This window comes from Saccharomyces kudriavzevii (genome assembly GCF_947243775.1).
Source record: "Saccharomyces kudriavzevii IFO 1802 strain IFO1802 genome assembly, chromosome: 2".
In the NCBI taxonomy this organism is placed as follows: Eukaryota; Fungi; Ascomycota; class Saccharomycetes; order Saccharomycetales; family Saccharomycetaceae; genus Saccharomyces; species Saccharomyces kudriavzevii.
This window is the reverse complement of record NC_079273.1, coordinates 357,628-373,310: the sequence shown is the minus strand read 5'-3', so window position 1 is coordinate 373,310 and position 15,683 is coordinate 357,628. Positions and strand designations below refer to the sequence as shown.

Here is a 15,683-nt window from a genome sequence, read left to right as displayed (position 1 = left end):
ATAGTTGTTGCTTTGGTTCTATAGTAAGGCAACGGCAACAGCAGCAATTACACCCATAAATGAAGTAGCTGGAACAAGTTCTGGGGCGGCACCCTTAGACTTCTTAGAAGAGGAAGAGGAAGAGTTGGAAGAAGCGGAAACGCTAGCTTGAGCATTGGAGCTATCACCACTGGAAGAAGCGGAAGAGGTAGCGGAGCTCTTGGAAGATCCGGAAGAAGTGGAAGACAACTGGACGGAGGTAGAAGTGATACCGTTCTTACAAACGAAGGAGTCACCTTGGATAGCACCGTTGCTTTGCAATTTCTTCAAAGCGTTACAAGAGAAGTTACCAGTAGAGTCGAAATTAGCACCACCTCTAACAGACTTCAAGGAAGACAAATCCAAAGTAGAGAAGTTACCGGTGACATCAACGGCACCACCAACAGTTTGAACCTTGCTGAAACCGTCAATGTCCTTCAATTGAGTGTTGTTGGCAATGATGAAACCACCCCCGATAGCAGTCAAGTTATTGAAGGCAGCCTTGGACAATTCATCGTTGGAGACAATGGACAAAGATTGACCAACCTTGTTCAATTGGGTCAAGTTCAGAGTTGGCAGAGTGTTGTTAATGAAACCTAGGGAGGCGTTAACAGTTTGCAAACTACCAAAAGAAACGGAGTTGACGTCTCTCAAAGTGATGTTGTTGGCCCAGACCAGATTATCGAAGGCCAAAGTGGTGTTGTCACCGTTGGAAGAAAATTGTAAAGAGTCAGAAACACTTTGCAAAGAAGATTGGAAGGAGGTCAAATATTTGTTGTTGTTGATGTTGAAAACGCTAACCTTTTTCAAAGTGGAGAAACCTTCAACACTTTCCAAAGCAGTGTCGGAAACAATGATGTTGTTGGCGTTTTGCAAATCAGTAGAGAAGGTAGCAATGGCAGGCAAAGTGATCAAGTTGATGGAGTCGACCTCTTGCAAAGAGCCGAAGGAAGCACTGGTCAAAATAGTCAATTGTTTCAAGTTCAAATCACCAGTAATTTTCTTGACAGAGTCAGCGGAGAAAGAAGATAGAGAAGTGGCATTGTAGATAGTCAAAGAACCATCGATCTCTTGGACGCTGGCCAAGGCAGCTGAACCCAAATCACCAGTAATTGTCAAATTACCGACAATTGTGCTACAGCCAGAGATTTTATCCAAATCTGCTTGAGCGGTGGCGGTGGCTTGAGAACCGAGACTGCATGAAGATGCGATAGAAGAGTTGGCTGTTGAAAATAAAAAAAAAAAGTACTGTTAGTATCTCTGATTCGTAACAATATTGTTATCTTATCTCTTTATTTGCGCTCATCCTCTATTGCAGGCAATAAATCGTTGACACTTCTCTCACGGGATCTCGAAACGATTTCCTATTCTGGAAAGTTTTTCGCACGTCGCCCGCGTTTCATCGAGGCCTATGAGAAAAAAAATCCTGTAGATGAAAAAAAGAAAGAAATGAAAAAGAGGAGGCCTCATGATCAAATCACTCGAATATGTGGGTAGAAGGGGCAAATAAAGATAGAAAAAGGGGTAAAATGGACATACCAGCTAGAGCGGAGGCACCTAGAACAGCAGAAACGGTCAAAGCTTTCTTGAATTGCATTATGGAATAATAGTAAAAATAAAACTAGATCTTAAAAAGTCAAATAAACGTGTTCTTGATAGCTCGAAGGGACTTGTTGAAGAAAAACGGTAAAGATTAAACTGTGTAGAAGCGAGTGAACGATTAACTCTTATATTTAGTTTCTTTTCTAGAAGTGGCTTAAGTACTCAAAGATAGTGTTCTGAAAAAAGAAGAAGGAAGAAAAAGCCAAGAAAGATAAAGAAAAACGAAAATGCAAAAGAGAGATCTCCATTTATTAAATATGAAATACCAAGAACGATCCGTTGATTGCGAAAAGACATGAATGTTTGGCAGTGAATATTTATACCGGCCCACGCACGCTACCGAAAATTTTTCAGCTCGATCTGAAATTTGCACTTTTGATTTAGATCTCACGAGGAATGAATGGTTGTTTACTGCCCGTTTGCCTTTGTTTGTTGTGGTAACGCGGTCGCAGTGTCATTCCTGGTGCCTGGCCGCTCAGAACGGCGTGTGGGCCCAAAACGGTGGCGCGTTCTGTCCCGTTTGGCACTCCATTCCATTTCTTTTTCGCGAGGGCGCAGCAACCGTCAGGGTCGTGAAGAGTGACAACTGCCCGCCATCTCGTTTTTTGCGGTTTACGGTAATCCGTGGCTTGCCGTGCATGATGACGCGTGGTAGACCGGGCCGGGTGGCACTCGAGAAGAAGGTCTAATGAAGAAAAGGAAAGACGATTGCTTCATTTGGCATGTAAGGAAAAAGACTGAGCAGTGCTAATTAAGGGAAGATAAGAAAAAAAAAGCTAGTAGTTATCAGCAGGAGGCGCGCAGGCACAAAGGGTGATCAGTATGGTAATGCTTCATTCTAAAAACGTCAAAGTGTTTCTGGAAAGTACTCTGAAACCGTATGATCTGCATTCTGTAGACTTTAAGACATCATCCTTACAGTCGTCTATACTTATAACTGCCACCAATGGAGGTATACTGTCCTATGCAACCTCAAAAAGTGACATGTCGAAAAATTCGATAAACGAAATAAACTCCGTCAACAATCTGAAAATGATGAGCTTGCTGATAAAGGATAAGTGGTCAGAGGATGAAAAGGATAGTGCAGAGCAAATCACAAATAGCTGTTACCCTGTTGAGATAGACTCCTACAAAACAAGAATATATACCTACGAAATGGAGGATCTGCATGCCTGTGTCGCGCAGGTACCCAACAGCGACCTCCTGCTATTGTTTATTGCGGACAGCACATTTCCCTACGGGTTACTAGCGATAAAAATAGAAAATGCTATGAGGGAACTCACCGACCTCTTTGGTTACAGACTAGGTTGATGGCTTAGCAAATGGAGATGGAGGTACCCCATTTTTCTGTACACGCGTGAGACAAACGCGGGTTCGCTGGAGAAAACGCCGTGAGCCAGTCTGTGAGTTAACATATACCTGTCGCAGGGGCGGACCTTACGCAGAAATGTCTTTTTACATAATCGTGATTACATCTACTGCTGCGGCACTCGTGCACACACATATTTATGTACATATGACTTATCTTTTTTCCCTCTTCCCCGCTGATTACGATTGTCGTATTACTCGTCTTTTCAAAACAGTTTATTTTGTTATATTGTCAAGGCTTTTTTCCTTTTTCTCTCTAGGGCACGCAATCAATTGCATTTTGTTATAACTTGAACATATAAACATTTTGTACGGAACTTGGCCAAATCACATTGAATGTAGTGTGTGAAATAGTTCTCGTATATTCCTTCAATATCTTCTCTATTACGCGTTTGGATGTACGACATCCCGTCATAATCGGCGTTGAGGTTTCGCAAAGACTCAAAATCTTGAAAAGAATCCTTGATAATCTCATCGTATTCGCACCAACCCAAACGAATCCAGTTTTCACAATGTGGGCACTTCACATGGATTCTTCTAAACCCCCCGTTCAATGTTTGAGTATAGTAAGCCAAGGGAGAAGGAATAACGGATACAGTGAGACAGCTCAACATTTTTTTGCTAAATTCTGGCTCTTTCAACACTTGAACTTTGAAATTAAGATTTCCTTGAATTTTTAATAGTTTAGACTCAAAATGGTACAAAGTGTGTGGCTTGAATTCAGACAAAATTCCATGTGCAAAGAATAAATGTTTTAGAAAGTTCTCAGCAGCAATCCAATTACTTCCCTGGCAAAATCTGCACATTAGCTCCTTTTTCTTATCGGAGTACCTCATGAATTTATATGTAATGAGGGAATCTAAATCATTGGGAATAGACTCCTCCACATTGGATCTGCTAGTATTGTAGAGTGTCTGTACGCATACGGAAGGAGGGCAGTGCTGATTTCTCTTTATCTTATAGCCGAATTCCGAATATCGATCTTTCATCCAGCCTCGGATACTGTGATGTTGGAAACACCTTGGAAGAAAAATTAATTGCTTAGAAATGCTTTTCAAAACATGTTTACAATCTGCATTTCCCTTGCCAAAGTCAAAATACTCAGTGTTGTTGAATATTTTCTTCTGCGAGAATTTTTTTGGTTTGATTGTTTTCCTTTTAAGTGATCCACTGTTATTTGAAATATTTGTAGTATCCGTTAGGACCCTGGTAAGGGTAGAAGTGGAAGAATCTGGTCTTTTAGACTGTGTAAATTCGACATTGCTATCTATCCAGAAGTCCACACCGTTTGTTTCTTCAAGGTGCTGTGCGGGGAAAAAATAGCCATAATCCATCTTAAGGGTTTTAAATAGCCAATATTAAATGCTATTAGGATAGCAAGAGTAGTTAAATTATTCGTTAACGATATTACAATGAAAAAAAAGAAACCTAAAAACGAATTAACTAAGAAGCCAAAAGGATTCTTGTGGTTTCATATCAAATGTCACTATTTCAACGTGTCTAGGTGTATTTATTTACTTTTTTTGACAGTGCCAGTAAGACGTCAGACAGACCCTTTTTTTAGTGTCACTAACAAGAAAAATGTCGTCCGAAAATAGTCAAACAACGGAAAAGGGTAACCGACGATATCTACTAGAGAATAAGGCGGCAGCGTACTTCGGTAAGTCCATAATACATTGTTTCACTACCGCGAATATTTTGACTCTATTTTTTTGTTATGAAGTGAACACTTAGGCATACTACATAATGCGAGACCGGACGTCCAGTCTTTGATTGAGGTAAGCTAAGTCATAAAAAATGTACTCAAACTGCGTTTAAGTTTTAGCTTCCCAGCTCAAATGATGAAGTACTGAAAAAATTGCAATGGACGGGGCGCACCTTATTATAGCGACTCCGAAAGCTATTGTTTCCTCCGACCAATAATTTTAGAGTATCCAGACTTGTAAAACTATCTATTAAACGGGGAGAGATTGTATCTATAAATATACTTCAGTTGAAAACAAAACAAATTATAAAATAATAACATCCTTAACAATTACTAAACCCTTTTGCTCGTTGGTAAAAGAAAAAGTTGGTGGTGCATAATTTAACAATTCATCAAATGCTGGGATTTTTCTTACAGCGGTACCATTCACAACTGATTCCGAATCATATTCTCCCCAATAACAGCTAATAGATACAGAAAGTTCGTCCTTTGTACCCAGATCTTCATCTTCTAAATTGCCGTCCGTCAAGATTTTTGGGAACCACTGAACCCCAATGTGATAGGCTTTTTGATCAAAATCAAGTTTATGCAATTGCAATTCATCTATGCCCGAACTAGTTTTGATTGTTTTCGAGGTATTTGGGTGCTGCAAAGCAAATTCCTCCTCTTGATACACTGTAACTTCCCTGACAGGCGATTTCACCCGGGACCTACTGTTGAATGATAAAGTGCATGCCCTGTTCTCCTTCGCTTCCAAGAGTAATTCTGCAACTATTGGTTCGTAAGGAGATCTCTCTGTCGAATTCCGACTATCACTTAAAATATGTACCTTCACCATATTACTGATGTCCGTTTTAGCATTTGTGCTTAATAAGTTTGGTTGCATCCCGTCATACATACAAAGTTCCATTCCATTTGTTACAGAAGTACAGTTTATGGGGGTGGAGTTAAATTTTATACTGGGCAAATCCTCCAGCATTGGTTTCAAGAAATTTCCCTCTCTTCCAAAAACATGTACACTAGCACCATCACCACGGGACAAATCAATGTTTTGGGAGAATCGTACTTTCAACGGGTTGTTATTTGTAAAAGGGTGTTCTAAAAGGGTTTTTGATGTGGAGATCAAGAAAATTAACACTGTCAACAATATAGTCATATAGTTGACCTTGTAAAAAAACGGCAAAATTGGTAATGCAATCAAAATACTACCCACCATCCCAAATCTAATTATATCAAATGTAGCTTTGTTTCCTTCTTGAACCGTTTGATTTAATGCATCCATGACAGCATCCACACTGCTAAACAAGATAAATGATGATATTGGTACAATGACTAAAAATTGGATGACCCATGCATAGTCATTGTACTTTGTCTTTGAAGAAGTCCCCATGATATTTGCTTCTTCACTTGGATGACTAGATACCTTCAGTAAAGGTGCCCTTTCATCGTGCTGTTGTTGTCCTAAATCCGCATCTTGATCATCGCTAACATGAGGTGCCAGAGTGGTTGATACGTTATCATCTTGTCTACTCGATTGTTCATCTTGCGACAATGGGGACTGATTTCGGAACTGCTCAGTGTTTTCATGATTTTCTCCTTCAATATCGACTTGAGAGAGGGAACTATAACCGGAGTGGCGATCCACGACTTCTATGCCGTTCCCCTTTCCCGCTTTTGGCTTTAACGCTAATCGCAGTAGCCTCAATGTGGCGGCTATAGTAGTTAGCATAAACAAGATCGAGAAGGGATAGACGCCAGTATACGTATAATCGGAACAATACAAAAGTTTCGAGGTAAACAGTAAAATGACCCATAATATGATGAATAATTCGATAATAGATAAGCTCTTGACATCTTTACAGGGGAAAAAACGATTCCAGCAATTAATCAAAACGTAATTGGCTAAAAGGATTTCGGTAAAGTATGCTGACACAGGCCAAAAGTAGTTCCTTGAAAATGTTAAACGATTGGAATGCGTTATATCATTCGAGAAGAGCTTTTGTAGAACAATGCCTACTATCAATGAAAAAGGGAAACGCATCCATGACAACCAAGAGTACGATTTCCAGGTCATTCTATCCCGGGAAATTAGGTAAAAACCAACAGCAGCAATGGGCGAAATTAACAGAAATATACAATTCCAATAAAAGAGCGTTTTAGCGCTCATAACAAAGAACTTCAATCCGATAAAATCAAAATAACAAGCCGGCGATTGATCCTCTGTGTCTAACGGATTGGACACCACATATGAAGTTAGTTGTAGCGAGGTATGGAGCATATGCCATAAAGATGCTTTGCAAGTATATTGTATTGAATCTTTCATAGTGTGATAAAGATTTCTTGGTTTATAAAAAGCAATATCCCAGCCCCTCATTCCGTTTTCTTCATAAATCTTGTAGTCTGTTTCACTTCTGACATATCCACTGTAAAAGCCTTGTTGATAAATAGAATTGCCAAATGGGTTTTCTTTGACAGATTCCTGATATATTCTTGCCGTTGAAGTATCTGATGTTCTAAACAACACCGCTTTTCCACCAGCGCCAGTTCCTTCCAAGTTTATGACGTACTTGGTTAAATCAGACCATGGATGATCAAAATACGTTGATGCTCCCAACAGGCCAAATTCTTCATTATTATTAAAGTTGAAGATTAAAGTTCTGTCCGGCCTATGTTTCATATGATACTTCAAATTGGCTAATAAAGAAGCCACCCCCATTCCATCATCGGTAGCCCCGCGAGCTGTAGGTACGGAATCGAAATGAGCTGAAAGAAGCAGTCCTTCTTGGTTGGGACTTTGTCCCTCTAACTTGACTAAAATGTTGGACGATTCGAAATATGTTACTCTCGAAACACCCGAGGACGTGTCGGAGGTTTGCTGTTGTTGAAACAATATGGATCTCTTAGTACTTGCATCATCTGAAACGCTTGCAAAAGATGCATTACCTGTAATTTCTAGAACTCTACTCAGTAAATAATCGTGGACATTATCATTCTCTCTAGATGTATAAGGATGGAAAGATGCTGTAATAATTTGTAAATCTGTCCAGGCTGTTTCTAACAAGTCATTAAATTCAGGCTGTTCATCTTTTCTTGGCAAGTTGAATTTATAATATTCATGATCAAAAATATAGAGTATCGCAATAATCGAGTAGGTGATCAAAAGTAGCAAGCTCAAGTTTGTTTTTCGGTACTTTAGAACTGACCTGAATAGACTTTTTAACTTCATGCCGCGATTATCTTTCACCTTTCAAGTTACTTCTACATTGCTAGTGTTTCGCAATAAGTTTTTCTCTCTAAAAAACAAAGGTTATTCTTCCGGATCATGACTCCCGCTTTTAAAATATCGTTATCCAGTACTGCAAAGATGAATCTATTCGAGTAAACACCGGATAAGTATAAAGGTTTGTGCGGCAGCTTCATACGTAATGTAATTTCGCGTGAGAATGTGAAAGGATAGAATCTATCGAATATGATCGATCATTAATTTGTAGCTATTTTATCTAGTATATATTCATGTGAGAGTGTCCATATTTCATATCATTCTTCTTTGAGGCAAATCTCGCTGGGCTTGACAAATGCAAAAGTGATATCATCTTTCAATTCTGTGAAGGAATCCGTAATAACTTCATCAAATAATTCATCTTGCCTGGCTGGATCGATATGTTTATAGTTAACAAGGCATTGTCTAATGGATTGGCACTTTTTCGCATCATCCCTGGTAGCAGTTTCATTCATTTCCTTTTGCAACTCCAGAGCGCTAGTCCATATTGTAGATTTGGGCTTCTTTGGTTCAACAACATCCAATTGTTTTTCAAAACACTCAATTTCGTCACCCAAGCCATCGCAAGAACAGATCAAATCATGAGTATTACTCTTCGTGTTCGTGTGAACAGAGAATAGATCCTTCAAGTCCTCTTTGTTGAAGAGATCATCATTGGAAGAACCTTTATTCTTCGTTTCAGAGTCACCTAGAAATTTCTGACTTAGGCTATTTTTCATCAGTTGCCTTTGCAAGATTTTCTCATCGATGCATCCTGTTGTAACCAACCTATATATAAAGCACGGATTTTTCTGACCATCCCTGTGGATCCTTGACATGGCTTGTAAATCTACCGAGGGGTTCCAATCATTATCAAACAATATAAGTCGGGAAGCGCCGATCAGATTCAGCCCTACGCCTCCAGATTTTGCACTCAACAAGAATCCGAATATGGCTGGACTACGATTAAAAGATGTGACAATGGAGTCTCTTTGTTTGGCAGGTATAGAACCATCAAGCCTGCAATGTGACATTCCTGCCATATTCATTAGGTTTTCAATTATATCTAATGTTTGAGTATAATTGGAAACTATAACAACCTTTTCTTCGGTACGCTTCCTAATACCTTCGAGCAATGTCATCAGAACCTTTAATTTACCAGAGTTCAGGGAACGGCTGTAGCTTCCTTGAGATTGAGTATCTTTTATGAGTGAATTGTAATATGAATCCGAACCAATCAATCCGGGAGAGTTGCACACCTTTTTCAGTAAAGTAATTAACCCCAGCGAAGAGCTGAACGTTAACCGTCTAAAATCTAAACGTGCACCCTGTAGAATATCCTTAAAAGCCAGAATTTGTTCGTCGTAGGGTCTACAGAATAAAATTATGTCCGTTTTCGGAGGAAGATACTTTTCTAGAATTGAATTCGTTCTTCTTAGAATAAATCTCTTTGTAATTTCAATCATCTCCTTGGATTTTTCTTCCCCTTTCTCCAACACATCATCGTTGTATCTGTTTGCGGTATCTCTAGCTCTCGTTATTGGGATAATAAATCTTCTCTTGAAAGAGGCAAAGTTGCCAAGGACTCCCGGATTTATGAAGTCTATGATAGTAAAAAATTCGCTAAGATCATTTTGTATCGGAGTTCCCGTAAGCAGAAGTTTTTTCTTCACATCTAAACTCTTCAACGTATTCAGAATTTTAGAAGCGCCGTTTTTCAAACGATGTCCTTCGTCACACACCAACAAATCGATGAGATGCTTATTCTTCTCTAATTCTTCAGATACACTTAGCAATTTTTCATAGCCAATAATCAAAACTTGATAGGTTCGCTGTACCTTTAAAAAATTCCTGACAGCCATTTTATCCATATCGGGCGAATTTCTTGAACTTAGTGTTAAGACACCTATTCTCGATAAATTTAACCATTTGCCAAATTCTCTCTTCCAATTTCCTATCAGAGTGACAGGACAAACCACTAAGGTCTTTTTACAAAGACCACTCAATGGTATACCTGATTGCGAACATGGGACTTTGGAAGCAAATGGATCCTGCCTAATCAATGTCCAAATTAAAGTTATACTCATTAATGTTTTACCTAAACCCATGTCGTCCGCCAACAAACACCCACTGATATCTGAGTCGTTTTCTAGTACTAGACTTTTAGCATCACTATTCTGATCCTCAAAACTTGGTCTTGCTAAACCCATTACGCAATCGTACATGAACTTTACACCTTCCCTCTGATGAGGGCGTAAAAACTTACCCACTAATGGATCAACAATCACGTCAACTTCAGCAGCAGCATTCTTATTCATCACTAAAGGATTAACGATTTTGTCAACATCAAACACTGGGTAATATTTTCTGGCCAGAGTGCTTTGATTATTTCGCGTCGGTACAGTCATATGCTCCTGCGATTGCTTTGTTACTGCCTTAAATTTTCTCACTGTATTCAGTGTAAATAGTTGAGACAATGGCATTTGCGATTTGCCACCGTCATTCTTTGAAGATGGCGCTGTTACCGTTGCATTTGCAGCAGTCAAATTGACGCTTCCACTCGCTTGCGATAAGATTTCTTTGATACTATCTATTTCTGTCCTCTCTTTCAATTCGTAATCTAGCTGTACTTCATGAGAACCCACTTTGAAAAGAGTCTCAAAAAGAGAATCAGAACCACTCGGTAATGCATTCGATCCAAGAAATTTTCCTGCTTCATTATAAAAGGTTAGCTTACTACTATCAACCTTTAAGGCGGCATAACCATCACCGTTCCAGGTTTTGTGCTTCTTGGTTGTAGGTTTCCGATACATGATAGTAAAGTATCTAATGTATTGATTTGAATCCAGATTCTTCGGTTTTTTGGCAGCATTAAGAGGCGCCCCTAGCGGAATATTTCTTTTTGCTTGAATAGCAACATTCACTCTAGATATGGGTGCTGCCGTGACGGTGACTGTGGCTGATTTAAGTTGGGCGCTATTACTTGATCCAACCCTTCTCGGAGGCTTGAATGGTTTATTCTGATATTTTGGTATCTGCATTTCAGGAGCGACGAAACTAAGCACCGTATAGTGTACTGGCTGCTACTCTACACCAACTGAGATGGAGTATACTCACTACGTAAAATTTTAAAGCGCTTCTTTCCCTTCTACTTTGAGAACCTCGATTCAACTCGTTTTATTTATAGTAGTCTTTCCAAGTCTTCGCGTCTTTGTCTTGATGCAGAAATCAACGCGACCGGAAAAAAAAAAGTTTCTTTCAAGATTACAATAAGGCCAACCAAGCCATCCATATTCAGGCTTTGTCCTCAACATCTCCTGGTTGCGGTGCAGATACCCAGCCACACCTCGAACTAAAGGAATTGTAGAACTGAATTCACCATTACCAGAAACGCTAAAATTGTGTCAAAAACTAAAACAGACTTTGTAACTATTTATTTACTCATCGAGTCATATATAATCTAAACTAACCCTCAATTGTTGACGTCTTCACCTATAATCGTACATCTAGCAAACTTTGCCTTTAACGACAAAGCACATGAAACTTAAAGGCGAGCGGCGAGAGCCCCTGAAGAGACATAACCTTGCGAAGTCTCTTCCAGCTTTAATTGCCCCATGACTCTTGCGATGAAACCTCAATCTTCTTGACGTGGCTCTTACCATCCTTCTGAGGCTTCAATTTTGGAACTGTCAAGGTTAGCACACCACTTGCATAATCTGCCTTAATGTTGTCAGCATCCACACCTGGATAGTCTGGTAAAGTGATAACTCTCTTGAACCTACCGGAGTTGCTTTCCTTGACCTTGACCTTATCCTTACTTTCCTCATTCAAGGAAGATGGAATTTCACCGGAAACCAAAATTTGATTTTTGTTTTGGTGGTACTCAATATCAATATCCTTCTTACTCTTGACACCAGGAACCACCACCTTCAATTCATAGTTCTTGTCATGATCCAATATATCAACTGGAACAGTAATGCTTCTAGGGAAACCAAGGCCGGATGAGAACAATGACAAATCGTTGTCAAACCAGTCATCTAACGCTTCATCCCTTGGATCATAAAGAGCGCCGCTATAATTATTTGGCTTAGCAACTTCCTTACCAGTAGAATCCTTAGTAGGGGCCTTTACTAACTGACGACCTGGTGCGTAGCTTCTCAAGCCACCTTCTCCTAACAATCTGTTGAAGGCGTCAACCTCGCTGTTAATGTTGTCAAAGAAATCAAAAAATGGGCTGTTAAATGACATGTTAATTTATTTTGTTTGTTTGTTGTTTGCTGTTTGTTATGATGATTTAGAATATCCTAATCGATGGTTCTATTAGAGAGAAAAGAGAATGGAAAAGAACTTGGCGAAATTAGAAACTGATCTTTGGTACAGTTCAGGTCCTATTTATACATTTTCAATAAAGGAAACGAGTTCTGATTCTCAGATGCTTCTTGGAAGGCGCCCGGATCTACTGGAGCATTCTAGAACCTTAGCTTTCTGTTGCGAGCACGCTAAGTGTTAATTCTTTACTGCTAACGGCACCCTATGCTTCCGGGTCCATAAGGGGGAGGGAATAATTCATCGATCTTTCTAGAAAACGAGAAACTGTGGCCATGGAAAAAGCACTTCCTTTGGTTGTCAATACTCATGCAGAGACGTTCCTACTCCGACCCAAAAATGCACATTAGACAGGCAAGAATCCTTTAGGGGTACCTACGGAGCGGCAGCTGCCTCAGCAATATTCCAATGATTACCAAATGAAGACGCATGCCCCAGAGTATTTTGTGCCACATTGTGGCTGGGGCTTACCGTAATCAACAAGTTCTGGATGTATGCAAGCTGCCCGCGTTATTTTTGGGAGCCTTCCCCCTGAGACACATGAAAGAGTCCAGTTTGTTTTCAAGGAGCATAATTGCCAATGAAAAAGAAAAGAAAGATAAAAGTTAAAAATCAATGAGGTTAAAAACTAGGAGTAATGTTAGTGTATGTAATAGTGTAAAAAAAATATCGACGTGCGTAGAATATTGAAACGAAGCGCGAAACCATTCAAATGACGGATCTTAGACAAGGATCACGTAGAGAAGATTCTAGAAAAAAAAAAGTAGAAAATAGGAAAGAAAAGTGGAAACTTAGCCAGCGGTGTAGCGTGGTGGTGTTGATTAATGCGGTACCCAGCGACGAAGGTAAAATGTCTTGTAGTTAGCTATGTTAAAAAAAATCCAACGATGTTCTCCTATTGGAACGTGTATCTGAGGTGTCCAACTTTAGCTCGTGCAGCGCGTCAGTAGGCGCTATCTTTACAAAGGACTCGTTTGAACAAAATACGAAAAGCGCTTTCGACTCGTCCATTGCTATTGTATTATTGACTTTGAAGGCGTTGGTTGTTCTATCCATCTCCTCGATATCCTCGTATAGCAAATCGTGAATGGAATAGTCCTTATCGTAAGAAAAAATTGAAGAAATCGAACTCTTGCTGGAAGAGAGACTGGCGTCTGACTCACTCCTCGTCGACTGCGTTGGGGATGGAGCCGACCGCAGCTTCTCTTCTTTTGCAGCGTTCGTCTGCATGTGTTTCATGGCTGAATGATAGTCCTTGAGAAGTGTTTCATCCAACAGCAGACTACTTCTTTTCAATTTTGACTGACTAGACCTTCTTTTGTTCAGTGTTGTAAATGAAGACGAAGAAGGAGGGCTGTCCTCTTGCTTTTTTTGCTTCGTCTTCGAAAGCCCATGATAAAATTCGTTAGACAGTGACATCAACGAAGTTTTGGATCCTAAATGCATGGATTGTCTTTTCTTAGTATCTACACTTGAGTTTGTACCGGAATTTTTGGAGTGTCTTAGCATTATGCCTTATTTTTTTTGTTATTATACTGTTGCAATTTATATACTGGTGATATTCTTCGTCGTCGTATATTTCTTGTGCGGTGATTGCGCCCTGCTTAGAACAATGAACCAAACGAAAACTGAAGGTTTCTTTATAACAATGTGATATATAGTCGAAGAATAGAACGAGCAACGGACCACGAAATCGCAAATTTTATTAATACCCGCACTAGTGAATACGGAATCCGGACACGTTCCTTTACAGGTCGTTTTTCCTGTTACTCCAACCTGCACAGCTGTGCTTTTTTTCTTTTAATTACGCGCATGAAGACATTCTATGCCACTACGCGAAAGTTTTCCGCAATTTCGTGTTTCCATTTTTACGTGTTGGTCACAGGTGCAAAAATATTTCAACGAAGCCACTCCAATAGTTTTATCTGCGAGGACTTTCGATAACGGTATTAGGTGGTGTAGTGCAGTCGACAGGAATAGTGGAAGGTCAAAAGTCTGTACACTATGAAAACGGCCTATCTGGCGTCTTTGATACTCATTGTATTGACCGTCTATGTCTTCAGGTTAGTAGCAATACTACCTTTTTTCCACACACAAACAGATACGGAAAAGAACACCCGAAATGAGGCTAGCGTACTGAGAATGCACAAGCCGTCGAAGAAACCACTCAAGATTTTTGTATTTTTAGGGTCTGGCGGCCATACAGGCGAAATGCTTCGTCTTTTGCAGAATTACAATGACCTTTTGCTGGATAAGTCAACCGTATACGTAGGCTACTCTGATCAGGCTTCAAAGCAAAAATTCGCCCGCCTTATGAAGAACTTTGGTCATTGCAAAGTGCAATACTATGAGTTCATGAAGGCCAGAGAGGTCAAGGCGACTCTTTTGCAAAGTGTTAAGAGTATCATAGGAACATTAGTGCAATCTTTTGTGCACGTGATTCAAATCAGGTTTGCCATGTGCGGTTCCCCTCACCTCTTCTTGTTAAACGGGCCCGGAACATGCTGCATAATCTCCTTTTGGTTGAAACTTATAGAACTCATTGTGCTTTTCTTGGATTCCTCCCACATAGTCTACGTGGAATCGCTGGCAAGAATTAACACCCCTAGTCTGACGGGGAAGATACTATATTGGATGGTGGACGAGTTCATCGTCCAGTGGCAAGAATTGAGAGATAATTGCTTGCCCAGGTCCAAGTGGTTTGGTATTCTCGTTTAGGTAGACTTTTATGTAGGATAATAGTATTTTTTTTACAAGTTTTTGAAGTCAACCTGCCGCCTTGATGTAGTGAAAAATTGCCTTACAAAACGCCATCAAACCAAGGTACCGACGAAAATTAACTAACGCCGAGCCACGCGCACAGCTCCCTCCAATACAATGCAAACAATTATATTTCAATATCGGATAATTGTATAGCATATCCGGGGCTCATCACGGCATTGATTTTGGTGTGAACGATGGTGGTACCCGTGTGTGGGAACCTTTAGCACAAGGCATTTTTGCACGCGGCTGTAAAGTGTCCACCCGTTTCCTCCACCGCCGAACGGCCAAAAAATTGCAGATACGTCAGCAAAGGCCGACAATCCGATGAGAGAAGGCCATTTCAGTAGACCCTATGCTCTCTGGCAAGGCATTTTTTCAGAAATTCTGCACCGATCGATAAAAAGAAACAAATCTCCAGGTTACTTGAAAGTTGATAATGCCAGACGCTTGAACTCTTCAAGTGGTTACCTCACTTTTGCCTATTTTGCTTATATTGGAGTAAAGAGATATATAAGGTGCTGTGTTCGAGTATATTCCTCTTTTGTGGCATCTTTTCCCTCTTAGTGCCTGTAAAAAAAAAAGTAACAATAAAAAAGTCCAAAATTAGATACGTATAGTAAAGCCATATTATTTCGTGCTCTT

General features: G+C 39.9%; 8 protein-coding genes across 8 annotated transcripts; 2 read left to right on the top strand and 6 right to left on the bottom strand.

Moving 5' to 3' along the window:
- Positions 1–18: 18 nt before the first annotated feature.
- On the bottom strand, positions 19–1,615 carry ECM33 (Ecm33p; the record flags this gene model as incomplete). Its single annotated transcript, XM_056228715.1, has 2 exons — positions 19–1,241; positions 1,558–1,615. 2 exons carry the CDS (start codon positions 1,613–1,615, stop codon positions 19–21), a joined length of 1,281 nt encoding a protein of 426 aa, XP_056086069.1.
- An 827-nt stretch (positions 1,616–2,442) lies between these two features.
- On the top strand, positions 2,443–2,931 carry SLM4 (Slm4p; the record flags this gene model as incomplete). The annotated part of the gene is made up of 1 exon (XM_056228703.1): positions 2,443–2,931. The coding sequence occupies one exon, from the start codon at positions 2,443–2,445 to the stop codon at positions 2,929–2,931; it is 489 nt and encodes a 162-aa protein (XP_056086068.1).
- A 326-nt stretch (positions 2,932–3,257) lies between these two features.
- ECM8 (Ecm8p) lies at positions 3,258–4,322 on the bottom strand (the record flags this gene model as incomplete). The annotated part of the gene is made up of 1 exon (XM_056228692.1): positions 3,258–4,322. The coding sequence occupies one exon, from the start codon at positions 4,320–4,322 to the stop codon at positions 3,258–3,260; it is 1,065 nt and encodes a 354-aa protein (XP_056086067.1).
- Positions 4,323–4,997: 675 nt separating this feature from the next.
- Positions 4,998–7,919, bottom strand: PFF1 (Pff1p; the record flags this gene model as incomplete). Its single annotated transcript, XM_056228681.1, has 1 exon — positions 4,998–7,919. The coding sequence occupies one exon, from the start codon at positions 7,917–7,919 to the stop codon at positions 4,998–5,000; it is 2,922 nt and encodes a 973-aa protein (XP_056086066.1).
- A 311-nt stretch (positions 7,920–8,230) lies between these two features.
- RDH54 (DNA-dependent ATPase RDH54) lies at positions 8,231–10,993 on the bottom strand (the record flags this gene model as incomplete). The annotated part of the gene is made up of 1 exon (XM_056228670.1): positions 8,231–10,993. The coding sequence occupies one exon, from the start codon at positions 10,991–10,993 to the stop codon at positions 8,231–8,233; it is 2,763 nt and encodes a 920-aa protein (XP_056086065.1).
- A 562-nt stretch (positions 10,994–11,555) lies between these two features.
- On the bottom strand, positions 11,556–12,200 carry HSP26 (chaperone protein HSP26; the record flags this gene model as incomplete). The annotated part of the gene is made up of 1 exon (XM_056228659.1): positions 11,556–12,200. The coding sequence occupies one exon, from the start codon at positions 12,198–12,200 to the stop codon at positions 11,556–11,558; it is 645 nt and encodes a 214-aa protein (XP_056086064.1).
- Positions 12,201–13,148: 948 nt separating this feature from the next.
- Positions 13,149–13,787, bottom strand: SKDI02G1770 (uncharacterized protein; the record flags this gene model as incomplete). The annotated part of the gene is made up of 1 exon (XM_056228648.1): positions 13,149–13,787. One exon carries the CDS (start codon positions 13,785–13,787, stop codon positions 13,149–13,151), a length of 639 nt encoding a protein of 212 aa, XP_056086063.1.
- A 495-nt stretch (positions 13,788–14,282) lies between these two features.
- On the top strand, positions 14,283–14,996 carry ALG14 (N-acetylglucosaminyldiphosphodolichol N-acetylglucosaminyltransferase anchoring subunit ALG14; the record flags this gene model as incomplete). The annotated part of the gene is made up of 1 exon (XM_056228637.1): positions 14,283–14,996. One exon carries the CDS (start codon positions 14,283–14,285, stop codon positions 14,994–14,996), a length of 714 nt encoding a protein of 237 aa, XP_056086062.1.
- Between the last annotated feature and the right edge of the window lie 687 nt (positions 14,997–15,683).